General features: G+C 25.5%; 1 protein-coding gene across 3 annotated transcripts; it reads left to right on the forward strand.

Annotated features, from left to right (window-relative positions):
• The first annotated feature begins 857 nt into the window (after positions 1–857).
• LOC135922849 (uridine-cytidine kinase 2-B-like) lies at positions 858–20649 on the forward strand. 3 transcript variants are annotated; one of them, XM_065457340.1, is made up of 6 exons: positions 868–1054; positions 1102–1415; positions 10764–10825; positions 12029–12126; positions 20087–20135; positions 20440–20649. In XM_065457340.1, the coding sequence occupies exons 1-6, from the start codon at positions 947–949 to the stop codon at positions 20541–20543; spliced, it is 735 nt and encodes a 244-aa protein (XP_065313412.1). In that variant the 5' UTR covers positions 868–946; the 3' UTR covers positions 20544–20649. The 3 variants fall into 3 exon arrangements, with proteins under 3 accessions (XP_065313413.1, XP_065313412.1, XP_065313411.1); XM_065457339.1 differs by having other exon boundaries at positions 872–1054; positions 10680–10825; XM_065457341.1 differs by lacking the exons at positions 20087–20135; positions 20440–20649 and adding an exon at positions 12181–12334 and having other exon boundaries at positions 858–1054; positions 10680–10825.
• The last annotated feature ends 64 nt before the right edge of the window (positions 20650–20713 follow it).

Below are 20713 nucleotides of genomic sequence, written 5' to 3' on the forward strand. Positions count from 1 at the left end.
GAAAATAGTTATAAGCTATATAAGAACTATAACATACTTTTTAGGCTGACTCTTGAATATCTGATTTTAAATTGTGATTTAGAAATCAATTACTTCTAAATCCATTAAGGTTTCTTTTCCCCCGTTAAAAATATTTTTGAATCTTATGATTCTATGATCTTTACAGACAGATATTTGTTCTTTTCTGTGTACTTAGTAAAATAATTAAAATGTCATTGTTAATAGGCTGAGCCGAGTTGGTTTGAATAGAGCTGACTCAAGTTTTGGGTCATGTTTTCGACTCTGATATAAAGTCTGGATCATTTTTTCGAATCGAGTTGAAATACAACCTTGGCCCAAAATATGGTTTTTTTGACTCCAACTCAAAGTCTGGATCTTTTTTTGACCAGAGTTGGGGCCGAAAAACACGACTTCGGCCCAAAATATGGGTCTTTTTTTTTACTCCGTATCAAAGTTCGAGTCTTTCTTTCTAAACAAAAATGACTATTTTTTTAAAATATAGATATCATAAATACATTGGTTATCTCGATAGTATTAAATTTTGGTTGGTTGAATATTGCATAATTTTGCATTAACCTCGGGAGAACTGGCCTATCTCAGCCCTGAATTGATTCCAAGATAGTTTTTGTTTATTTTAATTTGATTGAAAATTTTTGTTTGGTTAAATGGTGAAAGTTTCTTTAAATATTTAAGAAAATATAATTAAGTTTAGTGTTATTAAATAAAATCTGATGGTGATAGATTCCATGTTAAATTATTAAATGAATTAATTATTTAAATTATTAGATGAATAATTATTTAAATTATTAAATGAATTAATTATTTATATTGATTATAATTACAAGTTATGCTATTAGGTTCAAAGAAATACAATTTTCTCCACATTTGAGTAACAGACGATTTTTTCCACATTTGAGATTCAAGAACAGAATTAGTTGAATTTTCCATGGGCGAACTTCTAACATTCAATATGGATGCGAATGCGTTTAATGATATCAAGCCTTATCGTAAACCGTTTATTATAGGGGTTGCAGGAGGAACTGCATCCGGAAAAGTTTGCATTTATTTAAAAAAAAAGAAGTAATAGTATATTATGTATAGACATCGGTTTGTTCAAAAATCATTGAACGCTTAAACCTTAATTACAATAATATTGAATCATACGCAAACTATAAATCAAGTCTAAAAATAATATTTGAAAACAAAATTATAAGCAACAATAATGTAAGTGTACTTTGCATGGATAGTTTTTATAGAGATTTGGATTCAGAAGAAAATCAATTATTTCAAAGTGGCAATTTTAATTTTGATCATCCAGATGCAATTGACATTGATATGTTAAAAGATAATCTTATTCAAATGTCTGCAAGGAGGACTGTAAATATTCCCGTATATGATTATATAAATAATTGCAGGTAATATATTGTGCAATTTATGGTTCTTGTAATATATTTTAAATTACTCATCTCTTATAATAATAAACTGAAGCTTACATTTTTAAAAAAAATTTTGGTTATTAATTTTAGACCAGTTTTATATTTTCAGAATTTGAAATTTCAGCTTCTATGTCCTATTTATAAAACATACTTCTGAAGTATTTATATAATATTCTATACTTAAAAGTCAAAAAATTGAATATGCTTTTAATATAATATTACAGGTCTAAAATTATTTACAAAATAAGTGCTAAATTATTTAGTTCACACTGAATGCTTTAATAATTATTGATTAAGACAGTTTTAAAAAAGATAATCATTCTAATACTTTTTTTGTTTCATTTCTTATTAGATTCATATCAGTATCATAGAAAAATGAGATTTTTGGCTGACCCTCTTCAATTTTTAAAAATTTGGTAAGCAAAGAAAGGATAAAAAAATAGTTAAAATTTTAGCCTCATAATATTTTTATCTTTGGAGATATTAGGGTTCAAAGTGACAAAATATATCTTAAAAGTGACATAATTGTAAATAACATTTAATATCAAAATTACAAAGTTTATACTTTCAAATAAAAATTATTTTATTTGTTTTCACAATTTCTGACCATTTTATTTAATATATAAGAATTAAATACAATTTTTTGTAAATAATGCTACATTACAAATATCCTTTTTTATATTTATAAAAAATAATTTAAATTATTTATAGCTTTTAAATTTTGTTTCAAATATATTTTAAATTATGGAATGAATTTGATTATCTGTATTTCAATATCATTAATAAATATGAATAATAAAAAAATTATACAAAAGAGATTTATTATTGGAAACTTGTTACATTAAGTTGTCTGAGGGACATCCAACTGCCTCTTAAATTTGAAATATTTTAATATTAAGTAAAAATATCACGTTATTGGTAAGCTAGCAACAAAATTTTAACCATAATCTGTAATTTTGTTTAGTCCTATCTATTTAATGCAAATAAAAATTTAAATTTTTGGGAAATGCATATTTCGGCAGAACTGATAATGTCAGAATTTTCACATTGTATATTTATAAATTTATAAAAGGCCAATTTTTTTTAAAAACCAACTCTCCTAATTGCTTAAAAACACATGTAAAGGCTAAATCAGCAAGTGATTCAAAAGAGATTTTTTTTACCTATAAAATTATTATAATTTTTTTATTTTTACCTTAAATAGTTTTTAAGATATAAGCAATTTAAAAATTATAGGCCCCATATATATTGGGATTTAGGAGTGCTAGTAGGCGAAAATAAACTACTTATTGATTTAAATAATTCCAGCTATTTTAACAATTTTAAAAAGGGTTGTCAGAATCATTATCGATTTAGAAAAGTTTAAAGGTACCCATTTTAATTTTTTAAAATTTTATATTAATAAAAATGAAAAGATTCTTTTTCATAAATACAAATTTTTACCATAGATATGTTATTTAAAAAGATAACTAATAATTATAAATTAAATTAATTTATAACTTGCTCCTACCATTAGTCTTAGAGGTATCAACCTCTATAAAAATTAGTCTCAATTCTTCTTATTTTTACTTTTTATTATTTTGTGGGGAGGTGGTTAAGTATCCTCTCTTTAGTCAATCAATTACAGGCTGAACCTATATATTATATGCCAATAGATATCATTAGCTAAATTTTAAAATATATCTTAATTTATTTAGGCTTCACCTACAACATTATGGGAAATTTAAAAAATCAGTAATTTCAATAAATATTTAAACAGATGTAATTGATATTTTATTGAAAATGTCTTTAATTAATGCCAACTCCATTGTATAAAATATTATTTTGTTAGTAAAAGAACATATTTTTTAAAAAAGAATTTGGCAAAACATCCTTCAAAAAATTAATAAAATGACCTTCATGAAATATTTTATGGTTTACTTAATTATAAATAATATTTGTTTAAAGATTATTTAATATATAACAAATTTGTTAAGCAGGAAAACTAAAAATGATGATTTTTGCACTTTTAATGACCCTTTCAGGATATATGAAAGACAAAGAGCTTAAATTTGGTTTTTTAAACTAATATAATATAACCATTATACAAATTTTTATTTTAATCAAAAGGGTGGTGGGAAGTGTGTGATTTGGCATGATTAAACCCCTTGTCAAATCATTATTCTCAAAAGGCATATATTTAATTCCTTAATTTTACATGATATCTTTATTAAATTTACATACTAAAAATCAAGATTATTATTAGGTGTGTACTAATACCACTTTTTGGAGGCTGATCGGATATTCCTGAATTAAATTGATATCAGTTGATTACCAATTCGATATCATATTTAATTTTGTATTCTGTAAAGATACCAAAAGTTTTAATTTTTAATATACTTTTTATTAGTATAACATCTATAATTTAACTATTCCATAATTTATGTCATTTAAATATATTTTAATGATCAGTTATAGTTTATATTAAATTCAATTGCAATTCTAAAAGTATATAAAGTATTGTTAAATCACTTTTATATAATAAGTAATAACATTAATCTATATACATAATCTAATATATATAATCTCCACTCCATATGATCGTTTTCCAATGATCTTGATGTATTTAAAATAGGACACTATATAGTGCAATGTTAATTTTTTGCTTTCTACAAGAGGCGAACAACTAAACTCCTGTTTCATAAGTGTATGCCTTACGCATGCATGCACCAACTTAAATATAAATATTTAATCAATAGCTGATATTTTTATAATTTTGCCGTTATTACCATTGCCTAATTTTTTGTGACAATAATTTTGAAAATTTTTTTCCAAGCCAAGATAGGTAAATCTCTAAATAAACATATCTATTTTTTATTCTTTTTAAGGGCACTTATTGTTTTCATTATATATGGGCTAGACAGATTAATAATATGTTTTGCCTTAAGGTAGTAACTATCAAATTTGTATTTTAATTTGGATAGGTACCACCAAATTTATTTATAATATATTTAATAAATCGTTAATTTTGAAAAGCATCTGTGGCCTAATTGACAAGAGTCTCACTTACCAATCCGATGGTTTGGGTTCAAATCCCAGCAAAAGCAAAGATCATAATTTTTTCTTAATCCAATTTGGTGGTTCCGTCCTTGTGGGTGAGGGGGTGGGGTGATATATAGGAGGCCGGACTCCACCACTTGATTCCATTATAATATATGTTAAATAATAAGGGTCTTATTATATTTTAATAAATTTTGGTCTATATTTAGCAAATTAGGCTGGTATTTAGAAAACCCCTATACGTTGACTTATATCTATCTAAAAAAAATTTTTTGCAGACATAACCAGGCCTGATTAAAAAACCAAGTCCCATGCAATTTTCATAAAATTTTGCCATTTATTTCTATTGTAATTTAACAACAGTCTTAAATTTAATTTTATATTCCATTCTATTGTAATATTTAAAATAAATTTAAATTTGTGATAGAAATCATATTGGGTGAAAAGAATGATAAGCTCAGGATATAAAATCTTATGAAGTTGGAGAATAAGGATTTCAGGATTTCTATCTGCTGTATTTGTCGAGGGAAGGTTTGAGAAAAATTTTAAAATTATAATGGGTCAGACTGGGCTTTGAAAACATTTTTATAAATTATATTGGGCTGGGCTTGGGAAAATTTTTCAAAATTATTATCAGCTTGGATGTTTGGGAATTTTTTTTATTACTAACTATGGATCAGACATTGACATAAAACAATTTTTTTTTGCAAACCTGAGCTGGGCCTGATCAAAAAACCAAGACCCATAAAATCTGATTTTAATTGTATTTCTAAATTCATTATGATTTTTTAAATATATTGTTCCAGTTCTCAACTACCAAAATTATTATGATCTTTGATTGGGCTTAGGGAAATTTTTCCAAAATTATTATGGCCATGGCCATAGACCTTGTTTGGGAATTTTTTTAATATAAAATATTAAGCATAGATGGATAGTAATATTTTAACAAATAATATTGATATGGGTATCAAGTAAAAGCTTTAAATATATTTTGACTCAAAACATAGCATTTAAACTTAGTTTTAATGATGAAGGTGGGAGTGGGGTTATAAAGAATAAATTAGATATCATTTTCAAATAACAGGTAACAACTATCATAAGAGTAAGGAGAAAATTCGCATTCCCCTTCATTTTTGATGGGCTCAGCAATGAATGGGAGCTTTGGTACTCTTAGTTATAAATTTTTTATTTTGCCCTTCAAGAAAGATGAGTCATCATACTTTTCTCCCTTAATCAATGATAGATGAATCAGAAATTAAGAATATCTTATGAGGTGTGATTCATAAATTTACCTCTTTTCTCCTAAATTTTAATATTTTTATAAAATATATTAATAAAGTATATTTAGTATCATATACAAACTAACTAATTACCCCTCAGCCCTGTCATTCTTGACGGGTTATTAGCTAGTAAGTAATAAACGAATATATGAAATTTGAAATAAATATTTAAAATAATATTTAACATTAATAAATCGAAGATTTCTTTTTTGAAATACCAAAATTTCCAATTTATCAGAGGTCAGCCTGTGGCGATGGTAACTGCAATATCACCAGTTTCACTAAAAATAGATTCTGAAGAGATTCTCGCGCACTTTTATAAACAGAATGCGCAAAAAATAACAATATTGCAGAATGTTTATTAATTAATTATTATTAAAAAAATAAACATAAAAATGGATTTCGATTTTATTTATAAAAATAAATGATTTTAGATATAACATTTTAAAAATTTTATATTTTATTTTTAACCTTTTTATCGGATCAGATCTGAAAATTTTATAATATTGGCCGTTAACGGATACTTTAAAATGGGTGAAATATCGGCCCGATACTATCCGATAAAAATATCGGTACATCCCTAATTATTATCCATATAAGATCAAAAAAAAATATATTATTTATTTTTTATACAAACTATATTGGGAAATATTATCAAAAATATATGGGAAAAACAAAAAAACTTGTCTAATTTGGGCTCTTGATAATTTTAGCAACTCCTTAATTTGACCAAAATTGAGTCCCAATTAAATTCTTATTAATTACTACTAGAAAGTGAAGTATTTTAGTCTTGTTAAATGGCTCGATTTGAGCCGCTTTTTAAAAACGGCTAACTCAATATTTTAGCCAGAAAATTATTGTCTACTCGAGATTTCTTTAATAGATGTTCAAACCTTTGTGCCACCTATGAGCAAAATCATAAGGCTTGCAAATAAAATATTGAGTTAGCCGTTTTTAAAAATCGGCTCAAAATGAGCCGTTTAACAACACTAGTCTTGATAAATTGGGCAAATATCTTGGTATCAATGATGCCAAAATTAGACATTCTTTACTCTTTTTTTAAAAAATTGAAACTTTTTTTTGAGAAATGGGGATGGGTACTTATAATCCTTGGCAATCATTCATCTAATTTTTAACTCACTCTGGCTCATTTGGGGATAGGGAATAATATTAAATTTGGGCTATTCATAAAATTTGCAATCATAGAATAAATTTAAGCATTGCTACATTCTTTTCCTACCAAATAATTGTTGCCATGTTTTAAAATATTTTAGTTAAATATTTATATAATTTATTTTAAGAATAGGGGTCGGGTCATTCCACGTCAAATCGACCAAAAAAACGCGATTTTCGGACGACCATCTTTAAAATAAACGAAACTTGGCATGATAGTTATTTATTTTGTAAATTCTAAATTTTAGAGTGCTAGCTCAACCAAATCCAAAGATATACGCCTTCAAAGTAGAGAATCGCATAATGCGTGATTTCTTAAATCTTGTTTTTCTTAAAAAATACTTAAGATAAAATTACCAATAATATATCATTTTATAGCCCTTAAAATTTTACATTGGAAAATATTAAAAAAAAATTAAAATTTTTTAAGTGTTTTTGTATTTCCGGTAAAAATAAAAAATTAACATTCCTGGGAAGGGATTTTTTTTTGGTGTTGATACTCTCTAAAAATGTTTATTACCTTTATATTAAACTATTTAATGAAAAATCTCGATAGCCATTTTTGTTTTTTTAATTTTATTAAAATTTTTATTATTTTTATAAATAAAAAAGGATAATATAGATGGCGTTATATTAATTTTAATAATAATATATTTAATTTAATAAAAATATGTTTTATATCGGTATTAAAATAAAAAAAAATCGATTAAATATAACCAGTATGATGTCTTGGGGCAATAAATAAGGAAGCGGCCCATACGGATATGGTTATTAGGACGCTATATTTTAAAATAAACATATAAAATTTCATATACAAACAATTATAAAATAAAATACCTCTTGTTTTAATCTTATCCCATTTTGCACTTATTAACAGAATTTCCTGAAGCAATAATTTATAGGTACGTCCTGTCACTGTTATAGGATCTACTATCGTTATTATTTGATTCATGGGCAACCATATCTTTTCCTCAAGTGTGGGATAAAAGAAGGATGGTGATGGTCCATGGGGATGTAAAAAGGAAATATATATCTCCTCAGTATTTTCATTCTTTTTCAGTACTGTGGCTAACCACCAAAAATTGTCATAAACACATGTTACGAATCCTTTAATATCAGCAAAACACAAATTATCTGCAAAAGATAAATCGGCATTTGAGATATTATTAATTTGAAAGTCCTTTGCATATGAATATATTTTTGATTTAAGTTTACTTAAACTCAAAGGAAAAACAGCATGTATTTCCCGAGTTCCTGGAATGGGACGAGCTAAATTGAATCTTTCTCATAGTTTAATCTCTTCTAAATTGTATTGCTGGTGGTTATATGTATATAACCAACAAACAATAGATTTTTTGAAATAGACTTATGGCCTTCTCTAATGAATGGATTACTTCAAAGTGATTTCATTATTACAATTTTTTAAATTAAAAAAAAAATTTTAAGTAAAAAAAGAAATATTTTTTTAATCCTTATGTTCTTTTCAATCATGATTGATAATTAAATTTCCTATTTATCGATATAAAAATTTAATAGAAAGAAAGGAATGAAAAATAAAATTATATGATAAAATCTCAAATAATAACGATAGTAGATCCAGAAGTGTGAAATATATACAAATTACGGCCTCAAGAATTTCTATTTAAGTGCAAAATGGATTGCGATAAATAGATATATTTTTATAATAGCTTGAATATAATTTTAAAGTATCTTTATATGGGCCGTTTCCTCATTTATTGCCTCAGGACATCATACTGGTTATACTTAATCGATTTCTTTTGATTTTAATACCGATATAAAATATATTATTATTAAATATAATATATTATTAATAAATTTAGTATAACGCCATCTATATTATCCTTTTTATTTACAAAAATAATAAAAATTTTAATAAAATTAAAAAAACAAAAATGGCTATCGAGATTTTTCATCAAATAGTTTAATATAAAGGTAATAAACATCTTTAGAGAGTATCATAACCAAAAAAAAATCCCTTCCCAGGAATGTTAATTTTTTATTTTTACCGGAAATACAAAAACACTTAAAATTTTTTAACTTTTTTTCAATATTTTCCAATGTAAAATTTTAAGGGCTATAAAGTGATATATTATTTGTAATTCTATCTTAAGTATTTTTTAAGAAAAACAAGATATAAGAAATCACGCATTACGCGATTCTCTACTTTAAAGGCGTATATCTTTGGATCTGGTTGAGCTGAGGCTCTAAAATTTGGATTTTATTAACATTTACAACATAAATAACTAACATGCCAAGTTTCATTCATTTTTGAGATGGTCGGCCGAATCACTGATCGATTTGTCATGGAATTACTTCAGTGAATATGAAATCCATATATAATAGGGCTATGCCGATCAACAAATTTCATCGATCCGATATTACTAAAAACCCGATCCGATATCTATATTGACTTTTATATACAATCTTTGTTAATAATTATTTTTTATTTTTAAAACCAACTAACTTTAATGTATTTTTTTATTCCCCAAAAGTTAATAATCTCATTTAAAATTATGCAATCCTTATGTAGTGTTGTTAACGCCTCCATTTAGCCAATTTTTAAAAAGGGATAAATCAAGATTATCATCAAAATATTATTACCTAAGCCTCGAAATTTCGCCAATTTCTGCCATCTATGGGCAAAATCAATAAGCTTGAGTAATTTACATTTAGCCAAAATATTGAGCTAAACGTTTTAATTGGCTAAATCGAGCCGTTACATTAGCTTAATGTGACTCGTTAGGTATTTTAAAATTTTTCTTGTTGCAGATAATTTAATAAAAAATAGTATAAATTTTTTAACTATTTTTTTAAACATTACAACAAATATTATTATTATGAAAATTATTTATAAAATAAACAATAACAAATTTGGATCTAATCGGTTTTTCAAAAAATATCGACACTATCCGATATTTTTTGAAAACGCTCCATGTCGATCCGATATTTATTTAAAAAATTTATTATGTTTCCATTTGTCCTAAAAAGAATGAGTTTGAATTACCACATTTTCTATTGGTCGATGATAATTCTTTTATTTCCTGTTCCTCTTGTAATTTTATATAGTCATTCATATAAATATCAGCCATTTTGCATCCTCTCCTTGGGAACAATTTCCTGAATTTTAGTCAGAGAAAAAAATGCTAAAAAGGATACTTATCTAAAATAAATTTTTTCTTAAAAAAGTATTATATTTTGAATATTGAGTGTTGTATCTTTGCTTTAATTTGATTGAGTATCACCTAAAATAATGATTTGTCTGTCCTATTTTCTAAGAATCGAAAAAATGGAAATATGATAAGGGAATTAATGTGATATATTGCTATGATATACAATTTTTAAATATATTTATTTATTAATTTGTAGATAATGATGGCAATTTAGAATATTCGACCAGGCCTGGCATTTTTTAAAAATATTTTATAAGGCTTCAGAATATTTTAAAAAATATGGCTCAATCTATATACTCGGGCTTAGGGCCAGGCTTACAGGTCTCAGTTAAGTATGCTTCCTAATTTAAAAAGTAATATGGTTAAAAATGTCTAATGGCATGATGATAAAAAATATCTGGATAATAAATATAAATTTTTTTTATTAGTAAACAACTTATTTTTAAATTTAAGGTCAATAATACCTTTTTTTCTACAATAATTTTATTATTTTTTATAAAAAAAGCCCTTATTTTTAATAATTTTTTTTACCCCTTTTCAAACTTATATTTATAATAAAGAAAATTAGATGAATTTATAACTATCCCGCCTTCTGATGTTATCCTTTGCGAGGGAATATTGATTTTTTATTTTCCTGAAATTAGGGATATATTTGACATGAAATTATTCGTTGACACTGACGCGGATATCAGATTAGCCAGAAGAGGTAAAATACTTTTTAAATATTTTTCTCATGTTTATATTGTAAGAGATTGGCAGATTTAAATAAAATTGTTTTGAATCGTGATTTGAATCAGCCGAACTTTTTTTAATATTTAGAAATAATGAATTGCCTAATTGACCCTTTATTTTCTTTTTAAATTTTGACTTACATAATTTAAATGTAAAATTATAATAAAAAAGAATATTGTTAATATTCTGTTTTAAATTTTTTTTATAAAATTAAATTATTATTTCTAGAAAAACTACACTTAAAATTTTTTTTATTTGGATAATCTAAGAAATATGATCACAATTGTTAATAACATTAAATAAATAATATCTAAAAATCAAATTTACGATAAATATTTATTTTTGAATTTGAATATGTACCTCAGTTCCCAACAGATTTCTAAGTTTAGAATGAACTGCTCCAAATATAGAAAATCTTCAGTGAGTTAGATGTAGACAATTGTTTTGATATGCACATAATATGTCTTACATTAAATTCTCCTATTAGAACCACTATTTAAATGGGTTCATATTTGTTACCTGCGAACATTTTTTTATTGAGTCAAATATTGCCTGGAACAGGTGTTAAACGGCTCGTTTTGAGCCGATTTTTATAAACGGCTAACTAAACATTTAAGCTAAATTAATATTGCCTAAGCTTCGAGATTTCGCGAATATATTTCTAGATCTTTGTGACTTTTATGAACAGAATCTTCAGACTTGCGTAATATATTTCTGGGTAAAATATTGAGGTAGCCGTTTGTAAAAATCGGCTCAAAACGAGCTGTTTAACAACAATACCTTGAACTTACTAAAATTGAAAAGATATTTATGTAACTTCGGGTATAATTTTGCCATGTTCTATCGCTGTCTCAGGTTCATTATTTGTTTAGAAAGATTTTTAAAATATAAAGTTGCATATTACTGAAATAAATTTAAATATAACAAAGTGATCTTAATAAATAAATCTCTTATCCACTATTTGCACGGTTATAGTATAGTCCATAAAAAATTATTGAGGTTTTTGAATCTATGATCATTTAATTGAGATTTATCAAATTATTATTTGTTTTAAATAAAAAAAATCACGATTTTTGCCGCCTTAATTTATTTATTCAGTGCACGAAGATATGAATATAATCATTGATACTCTTTATCTATCTTTACATAAGGGATTATTTTTTATAATATGCAAAAGTTCAAAGGGATATTGTTGAGAGAGGAAGAAATCTAGAAAATATTTTACATCAATACACCAAATTTGTCAAGCCTGCTTTTGAGGAATTCTGTTTGCCGGTAAAAAATGATTATTTATAAAATATAGCATTTGAATTTAAACATAAAAATTAGATTATATAATCGATATTTTATTTCGCTCGGAATACAAACGGAAAGGCTCAGTACCTTACGGATCAGAATTTAATACTGAAAAGCTTAAAAGAATTTTGCTGATTTCTTTTCTCAGAAGAAAATGATTCTCTCAGATTTTTTTTGATATTTTAAATATTTTTCTTAATAAGTAATTTAATCGAAATCAATTTAATTTTTGAAATGAATAATTATCGATTCGATTTTCAAAATATTCTTGGAACAACACAAATTTTTTTATGTCAAAATTAGTTCAGGTCATATTGGGGGGGGGGGGGGTGTTGATAATTTTTAAAGCATAGTTCATATTAGAACCATGTAAATTTATTTTTTTCGACCCGGGTAACGTGTGAAAGTGATCTATGAGATTTCGAAATCTCACACCACACCATCAAAATCCCACGGATGGGTTGTGAGATTTTGATTTAAATGGCCCCTAATGTTTTTGAAGCGATAATAAAGTAAAAATTTTCATAACATGAATTTTAAATAATTTATAATATAGAGACATTAATGGTATCAAACCTAACTGTTTAATAATTATAATCTGTTTTAGAATATATTTTAATTAGGGGTGTACCGATATCACTTTTTGGAGGCCGATCCGATATTCCCGATATTAAATTGATATCGGCCGATTACCAATTCGTTATCATATCTAATTTTGTTTTATGTAAAGATGACAATGATTTTAATTTTTAATATACTTTTTATTAGTATAACATCTACAATTTAACTATACCATAACTTATCTTATTTAAATATTTTATAATGATCAGTTATAGTTTATATTCAATTCAATTGCAATTCTAAAACTATGTTGTATCAAATCAACTGAAGATTCAACCCGACTCCCTTCGATTTTTTTAAAATTTTGTATGATGGTAGTATATACACTAACTAGTAAAAAGATAAAATTTTAATCCTCAACTCAGCTTACTTCGTAAGATATGGCCATCTTTAGAAACGCGGAAATTCCAAAATACACTATATTTAATTTTAAATATCTCAAAAAGTAATAAAGCTAAAGACATGATTTAAATAGCTCTTTTAATATGACATAAAATTTATTTTATTAAAAATTTTTTTTTACCAAAAACCGGAAATGGCTATAAAAAAATTGCTTTTTTTTTCTTTTAAATTTTTTTTTATAGATAGACATTATACTTCTTAATATTTGTACAAAATCCTAGATTGGGACGATTGCTGGGTCAATAGTTATTACACTTTAAATATAAGTAGTATGGCTTAAATCCTATATTATACCAAATATAGAGTAATTATTTATTTTAAAAGTGGGCAAAATATGACCATTAAAACTAAAATCCTAAAAAATCTTATTATTTTGCATTTTTTTAATGTTAAAAAAGTCAAAACAACATTTACCAAATTGTATTGTATTATTTTAAATATAACGCAAATCGCCTTAATTTGGACAAAACTTTTTATTTCCTCCCTTAAAAGATTATAAACACTACATTGCACAAATTCTATGCAATCTACCCCAGCCTTGCTGTTACTTAAGAAAATGCCAAATGTGTCCTGGCACTTTGGAACTTAAAGAAAAACTACACTTATTGTTTGATAATAATGCCATAGATTATATAACATTTAAACAATGGTTGGCAGCTGACCGTACTACATTAGAAACTTTAACAAAGTCGGCCAACGAATTTGTGGAGTATTTGGTTGAAAAATTAAACATTTTAATTCCTCGTGCATTTATTTCTTCGAAACAATCTTTAATTTTTAAGTCAATAAAATCGAATTTGAAGCATGGGGAATATCTAATAATATCCGAACTACGCTTTCATAGTTCAAGATCACTCTCAAGGTTTCCATTGGACTAATAATCAGGAAACACTTCATCCATTTATGATTTATTACCGCGAAAGAGATATCATCAAACAAATAAGTTACGTGGTTATATCAGATTGTCTAAAACACAATACTTGTTCCTTTCATTTGTTTCAAATAAAATTAATTATATTCTTGAAAGAAAGATTTCAATAATATTTTATTTTTCTGATGGAGCTATTACCCAGTATAAAAACAAAAAAAACTTTGTAAGCCTCTACAACCATTATAATGATTTTGGGATCAAGGATTTTTTTGCAACTGCACATGGCAAAACTCCCTGCGATAATTTAGGAGGAATTACTAAGAGGTTGGTGGCTAGATCAACCCTGCAACGTCCTCATGAAAATTATATAATAACTCCTATTGACTTATATAATTATCCGAGAATCAATATCCCGGGAATTAATTATATATTTTTTAGCAACGTAGAATATTTAAGAATGGAAATCAATCTTGAAAATAGATTTTTAATGGCCAAACGAATTCCCGGGACAGAAAAATATCATTCATTTATTCCAATGGAAGGAAAAATGAAAGTCAAATTTTATTCTATTCATTAGATTATTTAATATATGATATTATTTAATTAATATGTTTATTCGAATATTAATTTCCCATTAATTAGCTAAATAAAGTTATAAATATTTTTACAATTATTTTCCTTCTAATTTAAAATAGCTAAACTTATGTGCTAAATATGACACAATGTCTACTAGTGATCTGCATAGGGCCTAATTTTTTTAACACGGCCAGAAAGATTTATAAAAAAATATATCCGGCCCGATCCCAAACGAATTTCTTTTTATTTGTTTCGTAAATTACTATATATTTAGTATAATATAGGATTTAAGCCATACTACTTATATTAAAAGTGTAATAACCTTTGGCCCAGTACTCGTCCCAATCTAGGATTTTGTACAAATATTAAGAAGTATAATGTCTATCTGTAAAAAAAATTTAAAAGAAAAAAAAGAGCAATTTTTATTTTATAGCCATTTCCGGTTTTTGGTAATAGACTTTTTTCAATAAAATAAATTTTATATCATAATAAAGAGCTCTATTTTCGAGCTATTTAATAAAATTAAAATCATGTTTTTAGCTTAGTTACTTTTTGAGATATTTAAAAATAAATATAGTGTAAAAAAATCGAAGGGGGTCGGGTTGAGAATCGACTTTTTTTGGTTGATTTAATATGGAATACAACCTATATAAAATATTTTTATTGTTAAATCACTTTTATATTATAAGTAATAAAATTAATCTATATACATAATAAACAAAACAATTATATTATTAAATTTGAAATAAATATTCAAAATTTATATATCGAAGATTTCTATTTAGAAATACCAAAATTTTCAATTTATCAGAGGTCAGTCTGCGTCGATGGTAACTGCCAATATCACCAGCTTCACTAAAATCAGATTATCGAACTTTTATAAACAGAATGCTCAAAAAAAACAATAAGACAGAATGTTTATTAATTAATTATTATTATTTAAAAAATAAACATAAAAATGGGATTTCGATTTTTTAGATATAACTTTTTTTTAAAATTTTATAACATTTTATTTTTGTTAAAACGCCATTTTATATCGGGGTCGGATCGGAAAATTTTATAATATTGGCCAACCGATATTTTAAAATGGGTGAAATATCGGCCCGATCTGATCTGATAAAAAATATCGGTTCAGGAGATATATTGTTTCATTTCAAGAGCTCATCTTTATTTTTTTAAGATTATTAAGACGAATAATGAGAAATGTAAATTCAAGGAACATCATTAGAGTTAAGGATATAATAAAATTTCTCTTTATAATAATATAAATTAAATTGCTTATGATTAAATAGTCGATTATTTATAATTATATACAAATAAAATTGAATGTTACGTGTGTAGTGGCTATTCTTGTTGGCTCGAATCTATGTACATTCAAAAAAATTTCAAATGGTAAATCTAATTGTTTTGCTTTTTTTTATGTAAATCGGTATAATATCTAAAAACCCGATGCCGTCTATCTATAGGCTGTATTTTATATTACAAAAAGTGCCTGGGATGATAAGGTTCATAATAGACTCCAAGCAATAATCATGAGTGTTATCTTGGCAATATATGAATATTACATAATTTATCATTTGTAATAATTGGAATTATAGCTTAGAGATATTGAGGAAGGCTTACTAACCTTCTTATTTATACAATATGAAATTTATAAAATAATATTGTAAAACAAGTTTAAGTCAATTAAGTAGTTCCTAAACCAAAGATTCCGATCCCATTGCTACCCATAGGCACCTTAGCTTTTCCTTTTCAGATTTCCTATACAAGATATATCTTCTCGATCTACATTAATTTATTGAAAAACTTCTGCATGACCGAAAATTTACCAGAGGCATCATATACACCTTGATATACAATAAATAATTTATATAATATATTATTACATTATATAATATATTATTACACTCATCAAATATTTTATTGATCAAATAAGGGCTTATCCAGGGGTTCAACATTTTCCCCCCTTTTAATAGAAAGAAAAAATACATACAAATTAAAATGTGTTATATAGAAATGTTTTCAATTTAACAGCATCATTCAAATCTGACTTTTTAAATTTGAGACAATTTAACTTATTAAGCATATTGAAATTCATATTGTGAGGTTTTTAAAATTTTTTATGAGATTTAGAAAAATTGAATAGCCGTGAGATTTTGAGTATTTAAATGGCCCCCAATGTATTTGAAGCTATAAAAATCAACTCATGAAATCATTTTCCGGTATTAGCCGTGAGATTTTGATGGTGTGAGATTTCGAAATCTCACGATAATCACTTTCACACGATACACCGCTAAAAAATTTAACTTGAACAAGACCTGTGCGCCGAAGTCTCCATCGGCTGCGGCCGTTTTACACTGGCGCGCCATAGCCGCCGCCTTTTAAATTGGTGTTGGCTTCAACGGTGCCATATATTTTAAAATTTAGATGAATTTAATTAAAATAAATCTATTACATATTTTTGTAATTTATTTGGGATATAGTTTCAACATTAATATAGCTTAGTTTAGATCATTTCTTGTCTTATATAAATTTATATATTTCATTCTCCGAAATAGACTAAGCAAATTTCTTTTTACCATCAGTAATATTGTATCACTTTTTATTAAAACAAATTTTGTTAAATTATAATTGTTGAAAATAAATATTATAATGTTGAGATTGATAGGACTAAAGGCATAAAAATTTTCTTTTGACATTTAGTATTAATCTAACGATGGGAAAATTATAAGTGTTCTGGTTTCAGGTATACAAAATATTTTCCTAACTAAATTAAACAGTTACTGTCGTTATTTTTCCAACGCATCCTGTTCTAGGTTGATAGTGTTATAATTGTTGTTTAGAAAGGAATGTTTATGAGCTATTTTAGCCATCTTTGAATTGAATGTTTGCCCACTATCTTTAACTTGAATTTCACTCTCTGCATTTCTAACTTTCTCTATTTAAATGTCTAATTAAAAATTGCAATGATGTCCTAGAATTCGAATTTAAATATTCTGAAACAATTTTAAGATTTTGAAATTTCAGATCATAATTGAACCTATGGCAAGCTATTTTGCATATTTTCTCTTAGACAAATGGTATGTATGAGCTATCAGATCCAATAAATAATAAACCTAAATGTTGTTGATCCCTTCTAGGAGGAAACAATTTGTACAGAGTCTGAATGGATTTGGTAATGCGAATAGATCATTAACTAGATCCCATTCATTATTGAAAAGCTTTAAGAATCACTATTTTATTTAGCACATTATTTATAAGAACTAGATATCTTTTAATACTGGGGAAAAAATATATTTACTGGTAAATCTTTTAAATTAAAAAAGATGTACACTAGGGTTGGCTTACAAAACCAATATTGTTTTTCTTTTCAAACTATTGTTTTTATTTATATTATTCATATAAATTAGAAAATAAAAATCATTATTTTAAAATTAAAGAAACATTTTCAGAAAAGGTGTAAGTTGGATGATTTTCCTTGAAGATTTTATAGTCAGCAATATTTAAGTTTTCTATATCCTTGACTTCAATTACGATATCATAAATAAATAACTGATATGGATGTTTTCTCACAGATACAAAAATATTGATATCGCAGATGTTAAACTTCTATAATATAGAAATCTATATATTTTTAATCTTTCTAAAGTAATTATTATGTCATTACATTTTCTCTTAATTCAACAAAAAAATATCGCTTTTAACTAAATATTTTTATGAATAATATTGATAGTGCTTTAAACCAATACTTTACTATTGGAACAGCTATTTATTGGTTGTTGCCAACCTTATTAAACCCCAACATTTTTATTTATACTAGTAAAATTAATAAAATACTGACAATTTTTTTTTATTAAGAATACTAGATAAATTAATAGAAAATTATTCCTTAGCAATTAAATGACTTGTCTGAATTCATTTTTATATTAATACTATTACAATCATTTTATTTGTGTATTAAAAAAAATATTTCTAATTTTTATTCTTAGCTTTTCAGTTTTAATTCGTAGCAAATAGGAACCTACATGATTTGTTGGAGAGAGATGTACCGATCCCAATTTTACGCCATTTTTATATCCAATTATTTGACAAAAACTTATATTTACATATCCATCAGTAAACTATCAAAAAGATTTGCAGTAATATAAATAATCAAAAAAATATATATAATACAAAAATTAATTAATAGTAGCTTTAACTGATACAGCAGATCCGATTTTCTTGATATCAATGGATCAAATTTTTAATAAAATTTAAAAAATGCTTATACGGTATCGAATAAACTCAATATATTAAATATATAGATCAAATTTGAAACAAAATCATATTGATTTAATAATTAGAGGCAGGAATGTTATGTATTACTTAACATACTGTACCTAAACATGATGTACTCTCTATTTGAAGAAAAAGGTCACTGAAACTAGCTAATTATTTAGAAAAGCACTTTGCCTATCTGCAGAAAGTAAAGCTAGTGGAAGAATCTTTTGATTGGTGTAAATTTGTTTTTATATTATACTAATAAATCTATTGACCGAATAAAGAAATTTCAAAATAATTATAAATCTATACAGGTTTAGATACCGAAAAGATTTAAAAACTATTAATGATGATGAAACAATGGTGTCCAAATATATGATATAAAAATAGATTGTATTATAAATAAATATATTATTAAAATTCCTTGCCACACCGCCAATGTAAGAGGGCGGTAGATTCCGCTCACCGATAAAAGCTTAAAATAAATTGCTGCCCCCACACAGGTTTAAATAGGTGGATTATTTTGAATGCAAATATTTTCCGAAAATAATAAAAATTAAAAAAATGATTCACTATTCCTCACAAGTTATAGCATACTGGATGCAAAATTTCTTTTTATATCGATTCCTGATTAATGTCGCGAAGAACAATGTCTGGTTTTTTTTATAAAACCCATATTAATTGATTTTTACCAATATTTTAAGACTCTAGTGTCACTCATAATTTTTGTATTGGATCCTAAAATTTACATATCAAAGAAATTAGTTAAACACGAATAGTCAACGTTTTGTATAGACAACAATTTTTAAAGACTGGCAATAATTTAATTGAAACTGACGAGTATCCAATAATATGATTAAAAATCGATCTTTTAAATTAGCCTTACTAAACATAGTAAGACTTTTTTCCTTGTTTCAACAAGATTCAGCCTACCTCGCTTTTTGGGAAATATCAAGGTCTGGTCTTAGGACTAATAATTGGCAAAATATAATATCTTAATCAAAGGAGGCGGTATTTATCGCCTAATTTCTCAATTCGCTTAAAAAGGAAGATGTTCTCCAAAAATTATTTATAATTATAGGAACCTATCTTAAAATCTGGTATTCGGTACATCTCTATTTAGCAAATTATTGTTTAATGAGCGTATGTAATAATCATTTCAAAATGTTTAATTACTTGTATATATTTTTAAAATTAAATTTCATGCAGACCAAAAAATATGCAGACATTATCATACCTCGGGGAGCCGAAAATATGAGTATATCTTAAATTGTTTTTATAGCTTTAATGTTATTAATTAGTAGAGTTCTTCCAACTATAATTAAAAGTCGGGTCAATTTAGTCGACTAACACTAATATTTTTATTTTTGGTATATTTATTTATTTGTGGGAAACTAAGCGTCATATATCCTTATATTGATAATATAACGAATTCTATAAATAAATTAATTTTTTAAAAAATCAAAGGGTCTAGTCAATTTTTTGAGTTTTAGTCGACTAAATTTAATCGAACACTACCTTATTTATATATATTACAAATCAATTTTAAAAAATATTATTAGTTGCCATTGACCTGATAGTTCAGCACATCAAAGATCATTTGAGAAACACAAATTCAAGTGACGCTAAAAAAAGGCTTAGACATTTTTCCGATTCAGTTCTATAAAACGTATGTATTTACGAAAAACCAAATTAATCTGGTCTATTATTTTTCTGTAAATCTCCATTATTTGTTAATTGTTATATTTCGATATAATAAACTTATTTATTTATTTTAGTAGTCTATATACTAACAATAATTTGGGTATTAAAAAATAAGAGCGTCTATATCAAAGA

Source organism: Gordionus sp. m RMFG-2023, chromosome 1 (assembly GCF_954871325.1).
Source record: "Gordionus sp. m RMFG-2023 chromosome 1, tfGorSpeb1-WG-v2, whole genome shotgun sequence".
Classification (NCBI taxonomy): domain Eukaryota; kingdom Metazoa; phylum Nematomorpha; class Gordioida; order Chordodea; family Parachordodidae; genus Gordionus; species Gordionus sp. m RMFG-2023.

Coding starts and splice junctions, on each gene's coding strand:
- LOC135922849 (XM_065457339.1), top strand. CDS start 947: ATGGGCGAACTTCTAACATTCAATATGGATGCGAATGCGTTTAATGAT. Junction 1,055..1,101: donor GAGGAACTGCATCCGGAAAA/GTTTGCATTTAT, acceptor TATTATGTATAG/ACATCGGTTTGTTCAAAAAT. Junction 10,826..12,028: donor TATCAGATTAGCCAGAAGAG/GTAAAATACTTT, acceptor AATATGCAAAAG/TTCAAAGGGATATTGTTGAG.